A 17,277-nucleotide genomic window follows, 5' to 3' on the forward strand; every position below is an offset into this window, starting at 1 on the left:
ATCTATTTCAAGATAACATCATTAGCTCAATATTGTGAATTTATCTGTGTTTTTAAATATATACCACACTCAGTGATTTTTGACAAAATGACATAGCTTAAGGGCTAACTGTCTGAAAACACAGTGGGAGCATGTGTTCTGCCTTGTTGGTATACAATATTATTAAATATTTTTACTTTTCACCTCTGAATGACTTGAAATTTTTGTGTTTTGTGTTGGTTTCTTTATTTCCCTGGTTTAGTTTTATTGTTTTTGGAGTTTTAAAAATAACTATAAGTACTTTGTTTTTAAAACTGTTTCCCTGATGTTGTTTTTATTATATATCCATATTAGCATAGCATGTTAATATTATTCTTGTCTCATCCAAATGCATAAAGTCTAGCTATAATTATATTTAATTCCTTGCTCATTTTATAGAGATGTGTGTTTACCATTCTTGAAGACAGTGCAGGCTAAATTTTTCCTGAATATTGAAAATTCTAATTATCTTGATATAACCATGGTGTTTATCTTAAAAATTAATGTCCAAATTCATTTTCATAGATCATTATGATATTCACATTATTTTCTGCTGTTTTTCCAAATTAACATTGAAGGCAGTATTTTTTCAGATTTATTTCTTTAGTTTTTTAAAAAAAATATTTTTAGTTATAGATGAACACAATACCTTTATTTTATTTATTTATTTTTATGTGGTGCTGACGATTGAACCCAGTGCCTCACATGTGCTAGGCAAGCACTCTGCCACTAAGGCACAAGCCCAGCCCTTCTTCAGTTTTTGATATTATGACATCACATGACTCTCTTTTTAACTAGATGATGTTGTATTTTAGGAGTTATCTTTAAAGGAAAAAAAGGACATCAATCATAGCAGATATGAATAACTCAAAGTGGACCAATGACTTAACTATAAATGCAAAAACTATAAATCCCTTAGAAGCAATTGCAGGGATATGTCTTCGTGACCTTGAGTTTGGTAAAAGACTTTCAGATATGATACCAATAGATGGATTGTACTTCATAGACATTGTAAACTTGTGTGCTACAAAGGACAGTCAAGAAAGTGAAAAACCACAGAATGAGAGAAATATTTATTGGATAAGGGAACTGTATCAGTCATATATAAAAAAAATTAAGATTCAGTAATAAAAAGGCAACCAGATTAAAAATGCACAAGCATTTGAATAGGCATTTCTTCATTATTTGACTAGATAAAGAAGATATGCAAATGGCCAATAAACACATTAAAAGAGGTTCCAAATTTTTAGCTATCAGGAAGATGCAAATCAAAACCACAGGATACCATTTCCCATACATTAAACTGACAGGTAATAAAATGTACTGGAAAGCATGTGGAATAATCAAAATCCTGCTGTGATACACACTGCTCTAGGAATATAAAATTGTGTAGCTGTATGAGAAAACAGTCTGGCAGTTGCTCAAAAAATTCAGTTCAGTTATCAGATGCCCCAGAATTTCTACTCCTAGATAAATGCTCAAGAGCAATAAAACTTTATGTCCAAAGAAAAACTTTAACATAAATGTTTATAACAGCATTATTGCTAATAACCAAATTTGGAAACAACACAGATGTCAATCAACAATCAATTGGATAAATAAAATATGGTATAGCCATACAGTGGAATAATATTCAGACACAAAAATAAAATATGGATGCAAAAAATATAAATGGATGCTAAAATATGGATGAACTTTGGAAGAAGTCAGTCAAAAAGATACATGATATGGTTTTATTTCCAGAGGAGGGAAGTCTATTGAGGCAGAAAGATTTGTGGTGCATCAGGGCTGATGTAGAAGTAGGAATAGAGGAACAGATAAGGACTAGATAAAGAATATGTTTTTTTCTGGAGGTCATAAAAATCTAATAGAATTTTGGTGGTGGTAACATGTATCTGTGACTATACTAAAACCTACTAATACACTAATAACCACTCTATATGGATGAGTTATGTGGTTTGTGACCAATATTTCAATGAAGCTGTTAAAAATGCAGTGTAGTTCTGGATTTATGAAACAAACTTAGAAAGTCTGTATTAACATAGACTTTACATAACTCAGTTATGTAAATAATCAAGTCAACTCCTATGAAATTAGCAGTATTTTGAATCAAGAATATTGTTTCTTTGAGATTATTGAAAACACAGGGAGGGGAGATTATAAGACAAAAATTCAGAAGTGTTTGAAGTGGATGTTCATGTATACATGTACATAAGCTCTCTATCTCTCTGTCTCTCTGTCTCTCTGTCTCTCTGTCTCTCTCTCTCTCTCTCTCTCACACACACACACACACACACACAAATTAAATCCAGATTTATCAAGTGATCCAGAAATTATGATTTTCTTATATATGAGTTAATAGAGTGTCTTTTCTAGTGCTTACTGGTGTGCATTCCTGAGTTATATCCAACTTTGATAATTTTGAGCTATTAATAAAAAAGCTCAAACATGTTACTTACAGAAAACTGATAAAATGGATATTATTCTCGATCACAGAAATAGAAATTTTTCAGTAAAAAGCAACTGCTAGAGCAGTTTTGCATTTATTTGTAAATTCATTGCAGCATTTAAAAATTCTCAAATACATATGATAATTTGAATTGTTCTTCAGATGATTGTAACTTGTTACTAGTTTCATCATTTATTAATGAGTTGAGCAAAAGCTCTCATACATTTTCTAGTCCATTTGTGAGAATTATGATTATGCCTTCTTAAGTTGAAAAATCTTTTAATAGTTCTTTTCCTTTTCTTCTTTTCTAGTATTAAATACAAAGTCACATGGTGAAATATAGTGGAGAAAGGAGAATAATTCCCTACACATTTTCCTGTTTCTGGGCATCTTACTCCTTCCTATGGCATAAGAACGAATTTGAATAAATCGTAGTTCGTTTGCCACTTCTTAACTTGAATATAAATTCATATTTCTTTCTGAATTGGTTTATTAAGTTCACTTACTGGTTTATTGAAGACTTTAAGGAGCCATAATAGAGATACATCTGTTGATTTGAAGAAGTATTCCACAAATCGCTCTGAAAAGTATTTTTCTAAATTGGATTATTTAGCACTCCATTATATATAAGTGGAAGTCAACTTTAACTGATAATGTTAATATTTTCATAAGGTCAAGGTAGAGACATTTTAAGTTGGTATAACATGAGTTGTTTTAATTGATCATTATACCTTGAATATTTTTACAGATAATGTTTCTATTAGCAGATTAAAACCAAGAGAAAATTAAAATAAATTCACATTAGAAATTATGATCAATACATACAGCACTACAGTCAGAATTTCCATGTACATTGCATTACATTTGAAAAAATATTAAATTCCAGACTGGATATTTTGTTAATAAGTTCACTACAAAATAACTTTTGAAAAAAATGACAAAATAGAATTTTTAGAAAATTAAAATATGACTTTCACAATTGCAGAAAAATTTCAGATCTATTTTTTAAAAGCTAGAAATTCCCGACATTAGTTATTAGATACCAAAAAAGTTTGCATCTAAAAAGTATCAGATTCATTTTTCTTTACAAATAAGATACAAAGATCTTAACAGTTCAGTTCAGCTTTAGAGAAATCTATCATTTAAAAATATTACTCTTAAAATATTTGAGTATAAAACTAATACTGATTAATCACAGATTGAATGGTACACCTGAGGACTGTATATCAGATGAACCTTGGCAATAAAAGAAATCTCATCCACACTCAACAAGATCAAAGCACAATAAAAATACTCCAAAATTACAATATTGTTTTAACATACTCTCTGACAATTCAACATTTTCCACTGCCATTTATGCCTGAAACTGACAGATTGTCTAGAAGATTGCTGAAATACACGAACACTGTCAGCAAAGGATATGAATCTGTGTCTTTGACAATAAATAGCTAAAATTGAATTTATTAAGAGGAAATTTTTTTATAATTTAGGCAGTTGAAAGTTCAGAACAGCCTGCGTTCCTTTTTATGACAGCTTACTATGAAATCCATAAATCTGAAACTAACTTAATGATACCTTTACATGTATAGATAAATTATAAATGCATTTACCAGACCATTTAATATGTAAATTCTTACTAATTTATAAAATTTTCCTTGATAATTTCAAATGACATCTGAACTCAACATTATTGATGACTTAAGAAATAACTTATGATGATTATTTCAATTCATCTTAAGCTGACACTTCAAAAACACATGTATGCAATGACTTCTAAAATTGATGTTCACTAATTGAAGTCATTCTTGTTCTTTGGAGATTTTAGTGAAAAATAACATTAGAAAAACCAAATCCTATTTAAATGTCAGTTTAATTCATTAGCAAGGTTTTTACCATCTTAATTATTGAAAAAATGTCTGACAATTGTTCCTCAATGATATATTCAAGTCTCTCACTGACTTGTACTATCATACACAGTAGTCCTCTAAAATATTAAAACATTGTAATATATATATGCATACATTTATATTTTCCCTCTAGTTTCTTTTTTTTTCTTTAATAATCTGGGACATATTATCAGCCACATATAATCAGCCACATATCATCATATAGTAAAAGTCGGTAAAGTAGTACTTTAATGTGGTAAAACCCATATGAATAGTAGATAGGCATTTATTACAGAAGTTGTTGAAAATTTCTAGATTAGAATGTGAGTTCATCATCGAAATGGAAGGAAAATTATGTCAAGCACACCTACTATTAGGGTATGAATTATTGAAGCTAATATGTCAAAAAGATAATGGCCTTGCATTTTTCAAATAAATATTTTATATTTTATCATAGATGTTTCTGTTTTATTTTTTAGCTCTCAAACTTCTGATGCAGGTATCTGGTTGTCCTTAAAATATTTACCAAATATAGAATACCAGACTCTATTTTATTATAAAGTCAGCCCAGACACAGTATCAGATATTAACATGTATACATTGTTGCAGTTTTTGTTTTTTTAAAAAGAATTAACCTAGGCTGTGTGCATTTGAGACTATAAAATAAAATACTGACGTATTTACAAGCACATTTTTCACAATTCTTTTTTTTTTTTTTTTTACAAACTTCCAAGATAATAAGAAATCCTTCATTGATTTCCTTCATCTAAAATGATTGCTAATTTGTCTACACAGTAGAAATGGAAGGGGCAAAGTTTTCTATTTACAGATTCAGGGAAACTGATTCCCTCCTACTTGTATAGCAAGACGGGAAAGTAGCTGCTAGGTGTTTTGTAGAGTCAACCAGGATGTCTCCCTGATAATACAGAAGTAGGAGCACATATCATATAGCCTGTTCACCAAGTCTCAGAAAAGGACATGTCATGGACTATAACGGTGATGTGTCAGCAAACGAGTAGCTCACAGAAATTCTGCTGTTACTTTTTTAGGGCATAGAGGGTAAGCCAACAGGGATAATTAACTCTGTCTGGTCTGTTTGAAAAGGTATTATAAAAAAAAAAAGAGAGTGCTTTCTGGGCAAGTAAACATCAACTGCACCTGTGACACTGGGGTAAAGATTTTTCCCAGCCAACATGTAAAAAAATAACTTTTTCTTCAACATGTAAAAAACTTAGCTAGGTCTCGTTAGGTGACAAGAGTAGAGTTATACCCATTCTGTATGTGAACCTTTGGTCTTATTCATCTGTAGGTTCTTGCAGTGTTGTGCTGCAGCTGACCCACATCAGCTCATGAAAGTTGATTGTGCTTATCATTTTTCCCAGTTCCACCTTCAGTGATGTCAAGTTGGTAGTTTAAAATCTGCCACAGGGAGAGTATTTACTGGCAAATAGTATAAATCAGGGCTTTCTTCCCCACATAGAGCTATTTGTAAAACATTTATCAACACAATTCTCCTTTAAGTTGAAGACTGTCTTTATGGCATTTGAGAAATTCATTTAATATTGAAGTTTTCTGCTACAAAACCACAGGTCCAAATCCTTGAGTTAAGATTGGCATGAAGCAGGTGATGACGCCTCCATTTTCATATAACTATATCACTTAATTTTTCTGGTTTCAAGACAACATTTTCAATATCATGGATGCTTTTTCCATTTAAGTGTTCACTAGGACATTCATGAGTATCACTGATAGTGGACACTGTGTAAGATGCACTACGGAGAGCATCTGAGTGGGAAAAGCTGTTTCCAAACTGGATTTTGTATTGATTCCAGTTTCTTCTCAGAATTGCTTGAACCTATCAATCAAAAAGAAATGAGGAATCCATTAATTGAAATGAAGATATTGCTTTTAAAACACAGTGAAATAAGCTGTAGAAAAGTTGTTTTTGAAAAAACCTTGATGTTAGTAAATAATATTGCTTCATTTTCTTATTTATTTAAAAATTAAATAAATTGTGTTTACATCAGGAAACATTGTTATGCTTTAACACTCTTCTAATTTTTTTATTTCATGCCTTGTCTTTGCATCATTAATAATGTATATGTGTGTATTGGCTATCAAATAAAAAATAAATTATAATAAATTAAATATAAAAATAAAAACAGCAATCTTTTATTGAATGATACCAGATGCCAGAAATTGGACTATATTCTGAAAGTGAAAGAGCAGGGTATTCATTCCACATAAAGCTTACTTCTTAGAGGCATAAAAAGTATTAAACAAATAGTTGTAGAAGGGATGAATATTTTTGAAAAAAGTATTTAAGAATTTTACATCTCCACTCCCATGTATTTGGATCCTCCTTTCCCTGAATGAATTTTTAATTTAGTGATCTTTCTTTTCTGATTTGAGTTAGAGATTGGGTCTGGATAAGTCATACACAGTGATTTTGTGTTTTAATTAATATTAAGGCCCTAAAAGTCTATACTTTATTTATTTATTTATTTTGTACTGGGGTTGGACCTGGGGATGCTTTACTACTGAACTACATACCCAGTTCTTTTTTATTGATTTATTTTAAGACAAGGTCTCAATAAGTTGCTGAGGAAGGCCTTCAACTTGCTTCTGCCTCAGACTCCTGAGTCTCTGGGATTACAGGAATGTACCACCAAGCTTGGCCAGTAATTTTCATATTGAGTCAGTGAGCCCAAAGGAGAATATTAAAATACACCTTGAACTCAATGAGTTTGACATTCCAGGCCTGATATGTGTGTAGATTGGCTTGGGGCAGCCAGCTTTTAGGTTAGGAGCCCATTCCCTGTGTCCCTGTGTACTTTTGCCTTAAGTGCGCATTGTTTGATCTTCCCCAAGCTCTCTACGGTCCTTTAACCCTGTGATTATTTCCCCAGAGGAACTGTGAGCATCTTAAAGTAATTTTCCAGTAATGTACTATTAATATGCTTATTCAGTAATTATTTAATCCAATTTTCTTTATATATAGTTCTTCAATTTGCTATTCACTACATTCATATATAAAAATCATAATTAAATCTTTATAAAGGTATTTCTTATTTCTTTGTATTTCCTTCTCCAAGTTACATTCTGTAACAAATAGGGATCACCAGGATGTCTTCAAAGTCCTATTAAAGTCTCCTATATTGTCACTTAAAAGGAACACAAAGTTTTTCTGTCCTGTTATGTTTTAGCATGTAGAAAATAAAAAGTAAAAGTCAAATACAGAGTGAACAATTAATGAATCAATGCTATAACTTGGTTTAAAAAATCATATTATTATGAAGCTCAGTAACTGTAGGACTTTTAAGGTCATTTCTTTCTATATGATAAACAAAAATGAGGAAGTAATTTATTTTCATATAAATGTGCTTGGAAAATAAAAGCATTTTAGACAATAAATGTATTCATCTTGCAGAAAAAATACTTTGTTCTAGGTTTAAGTTATTCTAAATCCTCCAAAGAAAATATTCAAATAAATTTTAAAAATAATATCCATTTTATTCAATATCTTCAAAAACATAATCAAATGACAAATGGGATAGTTTTAGATTGTGAATTTTTAGATAAGTATTCAGAGATTTAAAACAAAAAATACTTTCATCTCTCTAAATATTCTGATGATGTTTTAGTCAGCTTTTTTGATGTTCTAACCAAAAAGCCTGACAAGAATAATGTAGAGGATGAAAAGTTTATTTGGGCTCATGGTTTCAGAAGTCTCAGTCCATTGCTTTGGACAGAAGGTAAGGCAGCATATCATGGCAGAAGGGAGTAGTATAGGAGAGCAGGTCTGGAAATAGCATCAGGAAGCAGAGAAGCATACTGGGCTCACCAAGGACAAAATATATACCCCAAAGCCATGCCCTCAGTGATCTACCCTGCCTATGGTTCCCACCCAGTTAATCCATTCAACTGGATTAATGCACTGATTAGGTTATGGCTCTCATAACCCAATTGGTCAATCTCTGAATGTTCTAGTATTGTTTAACACATGAACTTTTGGGAGATGCCTCATATCTAAACAATAACAGACAAAAATTTTTTATCATGATTCTTTTTATACTTAATAAATTCCTCCTCACTTTATTGCTATTGTTGGACCGACTGAATACAGAAACATAACTTCAGGTGGAAAGGATATAGAGCACACCTTTGCCAAAAAGATTCCACATAAATGTGAGAAGCAGCTGACCACAAGAAATATATTAGCTGCGAGCCTATTACTTATAACCCTTAACAGGAAAGCTTAAATTCAATTCTAAAAGACAAAATAGCTTTTGAAATATTTGCCTGTTTCCCCTTGAAATGTATTTGATAAAGGCCATCCTTTTATTTCTTCTTTGCAACTAAATTATCACAAAAACCATGGGAGGTCAGTGTCTTGGAGTATGAGTTCTTATTTACTGAAGTTAAAAATAAACCTAATTAGAGACCCACAGGCCTTGTAGTCTTCTGGTTGTTTATATTATTCTGTATGAGGATGTTACATTTTTATCTACTTCCTCTAACATGAGATCACACTGGCTCAATGGAACATTAAAGTGGTCACTCCATAAATTTAAATTAAGTAAAGATGACCTGGTGTTATTAAATATTTGAGTATGTTTTTCATTGTTTTACTTATTAGCTTTATGCAAATAGTATGGTTAAATATTTAGAATATAACATTACAATCTTATATGCTTGTTAATACCTGATAAGGATCTAAGTCTCTACTCCTTAATCTAATCAACTAAAAAATTTAATAGAGGTTCACACAGAAATTCTACTTGTTCTCATTATAAAATGTGAGTTCAGTTATTGTCAGAAAATGTTTTTGTTCACTTTATAAAAATATCTACCTTCCATTGTCTGATGGCCAGAGTCTCTCATTTATGTTAGCAGTGCATGTTTTTGTCTGTGTGGATTAAGGATGAGAGGAAAGAGACCAGAGCACCTCTAAAGCCACTGCTGTTAACTATTGAGAAATAGCAATAGGAAGATGTTGGCTAAAAATAAGTTAAGGTGGAAGAAAAAAAACAAACCAGCAATATTAGGCTAAAGGCAAGCCACTTGACCTAATGTGGAAAGCAAGGAGGGAACTAAGCCTGAGTAAATGATTTTATGAACATGACATAGTTGGAACTAGACAAAGCAGATTTGGCACTGTTTCTTCATGCTATGAAAGTGGGAAAAACTAAGAGGCAAAGAGATAAAAAGGAGGGATTATAGTATTTCTTAAGATGAGAGATGAATCATATGCAACAGGGTTTGTATCTCCAGAGATAAAGAAAAGGGGACAGATATTACAGATGTTGTGAAGAACCAAAGGATTTGGCAAGAACCTGGTTCAAAGGCTTATTATTATTGTAATTTTCCAATGCCAAAATGTTCTCAGTTTTAGGATATGGCAGAAGATCAAGGGCCTGTGTCTCTTTTGCTTATACAGATAAAGTGTAACAGGAGTGTCAGGCATTAGTTTGATATTCTCTGGGCACCCTTTTTAAATAAAAGAGCCAATTTGAGAGTCTGATTCCAATATGATTAATGTTACCACTTTGTACATGTATTTTTGAAAAATAAGTTGTTTGACAAAATTAAGGGATCTATAATAGACTAACAATTTAGTGAGGGTGGAATATTGCACAAAAATCTTTACATTCCTTAGTTTACATTAATCCTTGTGAAATTAATGTATAAAGGACTTGTTTTTACTTCCCTTTAATAAAGATAGGCACATACTCTCAAACTCTGAGCATTTCCTAAAATAGAGCAACCATCAGGTTTTTAATGCATTGTTGTGTTTATTCTATGTTGTCGCCTATCACAGAACATTTTGCTAGTGATTATTTCAAATTTTAAAAATTACACATTATAAAAATAAAATCTGCTTCTGTAGATACAGAGGTATACCTTTTATGTTTTAAGCACATTCATTGGCATTGTCCCTATCACTCTCATCTCTATCTAAATGTAACATCCTATATTGACAGCATATAGGATTGTCTAAATCCATGTGTACTGTAGTACATTTACAGATGTACCTAACAAAGACTTTTTGAATTTTATTATCAAAACAAATCATGTATCTGTTCCTCCTAATAGTGCTCCATCTATACTTCTCATTGACTTAGAGAAAATAGCAACATCTTGTTTTCCATGTAGAAGAATCATAAATACTACTTAATATGTGTTGATAATTCCACACACAATTATTAGTAAGTGGATGTACACAATAAATATGTATATTTTAAAATTAAATATATTTTAATTTTTAATCTATAAGCAATGAATTGCATTATATACCAAGAGAAAGATATAAAATATTATTTAAGCCAGGAAAAACAATATTTCATGGTTTTATATGACATGTACCGTGAGTTCCAATGTTGTGTTTTAGGACTGATTCCCATAAGGTTAATGCCATTTGGTTTCCCATTCAAAGCTTTATGATAAGCTTTTCAGTTATCAATTTTCGTGTCTCACTCAGTTACTGTCTGGATTTCTAAACTTTGCTCAATTTTGCCAAAATCTTCCAGGTTAAAATTTGTCAAGTAAATTAGAAACATATGAAAAACTAAGTCAATATAGCTCAAACCACTGAGTTACAACAATATCCATATGTATAAGTAATATAGCAACAGATTTTAAATTCTTCAAACCTCCCAAGTAGGAAAGCCTTGGATAAAAATCTAGAGGAATTCAGAACACATTGCCATGTTATGAACTACAGCAATTATAGCATTCTATTCTAAATTTCTCAACCACTGCACCTTTCCCCTGTATAACTGAGAGTTTAGTTTGTTTACATCTTTTTGTATTCACTGTAAAGCTTTTTCCAAAAGCTACATTGTGAAATGGGGCAGGCAGAGTGGGGGGTTGGGGAATGTGCAGATTCTATTTCTTGTTACAATCCATGTTCTATGAAGGTAAGAATCACCTAGTGTCATGCCTGGGGTAAAGTCCAGAATTAATAGGATCCAGTGGTAGGTCAAAAGACTAGATGAATAAAAGTCACTGATGGAATATTTTAAAGTGTGGCTGATTTTCCCCTAACCCTTAAACTCCAATATGACTTGAGCTTTAGAGAAGGAAATTTTCACTTATGAAAAGAGATGTTATGACTCTTTTCTGTGATAGAAATGGAATTTGGAATGATTGTTCCAAGGGAATTTATAACTCAATCTCACTTTTAAGGGAAAAATAAATATCAAATGATAACAGGAATAAAATCAACTGACATACCTCTCCATTGAAAAAGCAGAAAATTGTAGAGACCAAAAGACCCTGTAAGAGAAAAATAGAACTCTACTTGAATCCCAATGAAAAAGATACATGTATTTATAACCAACTTGACCCATCAGTAGTCAAGAATGAAACCAAAGCTATATTCAAATTTCATACCAAATTTCTCAAGCTGCCTTACTGATGTCAAGAATGCCATACCTGGAAGTGCATCAGGATGTGAATGATGTAGTCAAATACTTCTTCTGCAATCCTTCCTTCAGGTCTCCAAGGAATAAGCACGAATTCAATGCCAAGCAATGGCACCAGGATAAGAGTAGCTCTCACAGCTTTCATGTAGAGATTGGACTCTGCCTGGTGTGTGACTTTTAACTTGGTGATGAGCACACGTACAATATTTAATAGGAAGAAAAGATTCACCTAAAAAAACCAAAATGACACATAAAAACCACTTCATATTTAGCATAAAGAAGCATTATTGGAGCTCCAGTTTTATAAATGTTACAATATTTACAATATTAGCTGGGTGTGGTGGCATGTCTGTAACCCCAGCTCCCTCGGAGGCTAAGGAAGGAAGATGGCAGTTTCAAGGCCAGCCTGGGCAATGTAGCAAGACCCTGTCTTAAAATGAAAGAAAAAATAAAAAATAAAAAGAGCTGGGATTTTAGCTCAGTGTTAGAGCACCCCTTGGTTCAATTCCTAGTACTGCAAAAAAAAAAAAAAAAAAAAAAAATTTACAACATAGGAAAAGATCTGCTATTTGTCTAAGATATTAATTTGTGATTTCTCAAGATGTGACTTACAAGCACATCAATTTCAATCAATTAAACGTTAAAGCTAAAGCACATGATTGAATCATTGTGGAACACATTCAGTTGTGAAATATTTGAGTGTTTTATCTTAGTTTTTCTAATGCAGTGTTTTTTGAATTTTTTCTGTGGTCCAAAAACTAAAGATTTTTAACATTTCAAATTAAATGAGAAATTATTTTTAACAGATGTTGATTTTTTTTTTGTACTGGTGACTGAACCCAGGGGACTTAACTCCTGAGCGACAGCCCCAGTCCTTTTTAACAATTTTTTTTTTTTTTTTGAGATAGGGTCACACTAAGTTGTTTAGGGCCTTGCTAATTTGCTGGGGCTGGCTTTAAACTTGCGATCCCTCTGCCTCAGCCTCCTGAGTCTCTGGGATCACATGTGTGTGCCACCATACCTGGCATAAATGTTAATTTTTAAAAGAATCACCTATTTGTCAGTGTCCATGTTACCTATTTTCCAAATAAACACCATAATAATGATCTTCAGATTTTTAGGTTTTTTTTCCTTTCTTTTTGTCATAATAATCTTTATAATATCCTTTTGTGACAATAATTATTAAAACAACTCTCCAAGGTAGTACTATTGTCTTCTCTATCCTTATGAGGAGGCTGAGTCATGCAGGTGGACCAGCTGCTATGAGCCCCAGATCATCCTAGAAATAAGAGCAGTTGGCATCCCCTGGGACCTTCTAATAATTACTATCTCTAGTTGCATATTTACTGTCTCCTATGCCTCAATAACTTCCCCAAGAGATAACACTCCCTTTGAAAGGGAGACATAAAACTTTGAGAATATAAGGTGAATCAGGAAAGAATCTTGGGAAACACAACCCTCCTCCAATTCCACTTTTCTCTTTGTTTTATTCATGCAAGTCAATATTGTTTACTTTTGTCCTTTTGCTCTAGTCCCATCCTTTATGCTTTTCATAGGATTATGAATATTAACTTTGGAAAAGCCTCATAGGGGCTAATTTCTTTTCTCTTTCCTTTTTTCCTCACCCTGATTTCAATCATCTCCCCTTTGTTTTACAATCTTAAACTTTCAAACTACAGACCAGTATATAATTTATATCCATGTACCTTAATTTTTAAAATTTGAAAAATAAAGGTAGTATTTCATTTAGTGTGGAAAAGAATAACATAACAATTACTAATTTAAGACAACGGTTACAAAAATAATCAGGCATAAAAATATTCTACTACTATTAGAGAATTCAATGTAATATGTACTTTGAAAATGCACAACTCACTAGAATCCTGATGATGACACATCTATGAAAAAGAACGTGTTTGGAGACACAGGAAAAGACAAAAGGCAGAATAAAGACAAAAGCAGGATAAGCCAATTGAACAGGTGTAACAATGAAACATGACAAATTGGCAAGCCAGCTGCCCCTCTGCTCCTCCTCCTACAGTCTCTTCCAAGCATCCATTGGTGTTTAAAAGTTTTCACTAAATAGAAATCACTATCAGTTCGAAGAAGAAAAGAAAACAATGTTTTTTAAATCTACTTATATATTATAGACTTTTAAAATCTTAATATATAAATTCATAAATTACAAATAAAACATGGAAGAACGGTTGCAATTTAGATCCATGTTACATGAAAGCTCTTTAAACACCAAGACTTGTCTAACGTGGCAAGTCTGATTTAAAACATGAAATTAGAAACAAGAATTGACAGTGGAGTTAATCTTTACGTTAGAAAGAATAGTTATCTTTCTTGAATAGTTATCTTACAGTGAATTAGACACTTCTCCACACCATTTTCCACATAATTATCATATCCTATTTTATTTTCTGGAAATATTTCCATATTTCCATTGTTAACAAAAATGGAACAAGAATTTCAAATTTAAGATGAACTGTTTCTGAATTTTACCCAACTTGGAATCAACCTAGTTATAAAGAGAAGCCTGTTTCTGTTTTGATAACCATAAAGTTCAAGAGTTGATAAGGACAAGACATTTTCATATTGGCAAACCACCCTAGGGTCATGAAAGAAAGCAGGGTGAATCTTCACAGTATCTATAGAAAGGTTCCTGGAAGCCATTCTCATACAAGGATGGTCAGCAATTCCTCAACCATGCCCTGAAGTGACCTAAATATCTCCTACTGAACTCAAATTAAATGTATCCTCTCTCAGCTTCCCCTTGGCAGGATCTAAAAGTGTTGCAATCACTCCAATACCACCCTGCTCAAGGGAAATGTGATAGAGGAAGTCTGAGTGGAAAGAAAATGATTGTGGTTAAAATATCTTATTTTTAAAAGTTGTACAAAGACATTCAGCCATATGAACAGTTACTAAAGCCCCGCCCAGGACCTTGGAATTGGCAGGAGCAGTGGGGGCCCTGCAGTTTAAACAAGGGCAGAATAATTTAAACTGGTAGAAAAACAGGCTCCCAGTCTTGTCTTCGGCCAACAAGATGGAAAAATTTTATACAAATAGAGTGGATTTTCACTTCCTCTCTTGCTGAGCAGCTTGATAGGCTAAATCCTTATATTTACTGTGGCTATGCTATCTATTCTCTCCTGGAGTTGATGTGAACAGGCTTTTCTGAGGATTGGGTTAGCTGTTATCACATTTTGCATTTGCTAGGTATTTTTACTTCTTGAAAATCTCTCTGGTTTAGGAGTTTGGATCACATAATTCTCTGTACAGTCAGATCTTTGGAATAAAATGTTTCCTTGTATTTGTTCTGGAAGCTCATGGGTGGCCCTAACAACCCATTTAATTTCTTTGAGCTCTGCTCAGAACAGAATGATGATAACATGCAGAAATTACAAACGAAGAAACTTTGTGAAGAGTTTTTCCTGTTTATTGTATTTGGGGCATTGTGCTAATCACTTATCAGAAAGTGTCTTATTTAATCCTTGCAAGACCCTGTGAAGCATGCTTCTTATTCCCTCAGTATAGATGAGAAAATAGTCACCGAGAGGTTAAAAACGAAACAAAGCAGAACTTGCCCTGAGATACACGGCCAGCAGGGATAGTCAGGAATGGAGAGCTGGCTGTTTGAGTTCAAAGCATACAAAGCCAGGCAGCCTCAGAGTACACTTCAACTCAGTGAGCACGCATGTCCCCAGCATGTGGGGGGTGCAAGAAACAGAAGTGCACCTTTCCTTGAGATTTTCATTAGAATCTATATTGTCATGTTAAAATTTTCATAAAGAACATTAAAATAATGTGTTGGTTTTTGAACGGGCTGTCTTGTGGGACGAGGCACAAACACGGAACTTGACACTTGCTATGTGCTCTCTACATACCAGGCTAAGCATATTTTATACACAAACACATTTAATACTTACTTCTAAAAACTTTAAAAATCACTGCTTATTAATATTTTAAAATTGATAAGTAACATTTTTACATTAATTGTGGTACATTATCATAATTTGAAAACATGTAATGATCAAATCAGAGTGATTAACAGTTCCAGTTTCTGAAATATCATCATTTCTGTGTGCTGGGAACCTCCAAACTCTTCTCTATTTTTTTTTAAGTCTATAATTAATCTATACAGACTCTTGATATCCTGCAGTGCATAGAACATGGGAACTACTTTCCTTCCTCTATATTTCAATGTTCATAATCCACTCTCTCACTATTCCCCCTACTCACCCCTCCTAACCATTCTACTCTCTCCTTCTGTGGGATCAACTTTTTATTTCCCACTAATGAGTGAGAACATGCAGTATTTGTTTTCCTGTGCCTGGCTGATTTCACTTAGCATAATGTCCTCTGTGCCATCCAAGTTGCAGCGAATGACAGGATTTCATCATCTTTCTATGGTGAATAATATTCTATTGTGAATATAAGCCACATTATTTTTCATCCATTCATCTTTGGGTGAACACTTTGATTAATTTTTTAGATTATTTTTTATTTTTACAGACTGCATTTTGATTCATTGTACACAAATGGGGTACATCTTTTCATTCTATGGTTGTGCATGATGTAGATACAAACCATTCATGTAATCATACATGTAGATAGGATAATGATGTCTGTCTCATTCCACCATTTTTCATACCCCCCTGATTTCCCTCTATGTAATCTAAAGTTCCTCCATTCTTCTTTCATCCCCCCACCACATGAATGCAAATACCGTGTGAGTGCAGGTGTAGCCCACTGATTTCATTCTCTTTGGATATATGCCCAAAATTACAACTGCCAAATGAAATGAGAATTCTTCCTCAGTTTTTGAGAAATCTCCATATTCTTTTCCACATGGTACCAATGGTGTATGAGATTCCCTTTCTCTACATCCTTATCAGCATTTGTAATTTTTTGTCTTTTTGATGATAGTCATTCTTACTAGGGTAAGATGATGTCTCATGTCGTTTTGATTTTCATTTCCCTGATGATTAGTGATGTTGAATTTTTTTCATTCATATGCCCACTGGTCATTTGTATATCTTCTTTAGAGGAATATCTATTCAGATAATTTGCCCTCGATTAGACTTTTATTTTTTTTCTGCTGAGTTAATAGTTCCTTATCTATCCTGGATATTAATCTTTATCAAATGAATGTTTGCAAGTATTTTCTTCCATTCTGTAGGTTGTTTTTAAATTCATCAACTGCTCTATTTGACATGCAGAAACTTCTTAGATGTAATTCTATGTGTAGTTTGCTTTTGTTGCTTATTCTTTAGTGGAAATATGTATTTACCTATGCCAATATCTTTAAGTGTTTCCCCCATTTTTTTCCTGATCTTTCAAAGCTTTGGGTTTTACAAGAGGTCTTCAATATATTTTTAGTTGATTTATGCCTATGGTGAGAGGTAGGGGTCTAGTTTCATTCTTCTGCATTTGTTTATCCTCTTTCCTCAGCTCTGTTTATTGATAAAATTGTCATTTCTCCAACTTA

General features: G+C 32.7%; 1 protein-coding gene across 4 annotated transcripts in view; it reads right to left on the reverse strand.

The window, feature by feature from the left end:
• Nucleotides 1-4,992: 4,992 nt before the first annotated feature.
• CALCRL (calcitonin receptor like receptor) overlaps nt 4,993-17,277 on the reverse strand; it is a 95,604-nt gene continuing 83,319 nt past the window's right edge. For all 4 annotated transcript variants that reach the window (XM_079134570.1, XM_079134568.1, XM_079134569.1 and 1 more), the window contains 3 exons: nt 11,791-12,009; nt 11,590-11,631; nt 4,993-6,208 (listed from right to left, as the gene is read on the reverse strand). In XM_079134570.1, coding sequence (XP_078990696.1) covers nt 5,996-6,208; nt 11,590-11,631; nt 11,791-12,009 — 474 coding nt within the window. In that variant the 3' untranslated portion in view covers nt 4,993-5,995. The remainder of the gene's footprint in view (nt 6,209-11,589; nt 11,632-11,790; nt 12,010-17,277) is intronic.

The sequence above is a fragment of the Sciurus vulgaris genome, assembly GCF_902686455.1.
Source record: "Sciurus vulgaris genome assembly, chromosome: 3".
Lineage (NCBI taxonomy): Eukaryota > Metazoa > Chordata > Mammalia > Rodentia > Sciuridae > Sciurus > Sciurus vulgaris.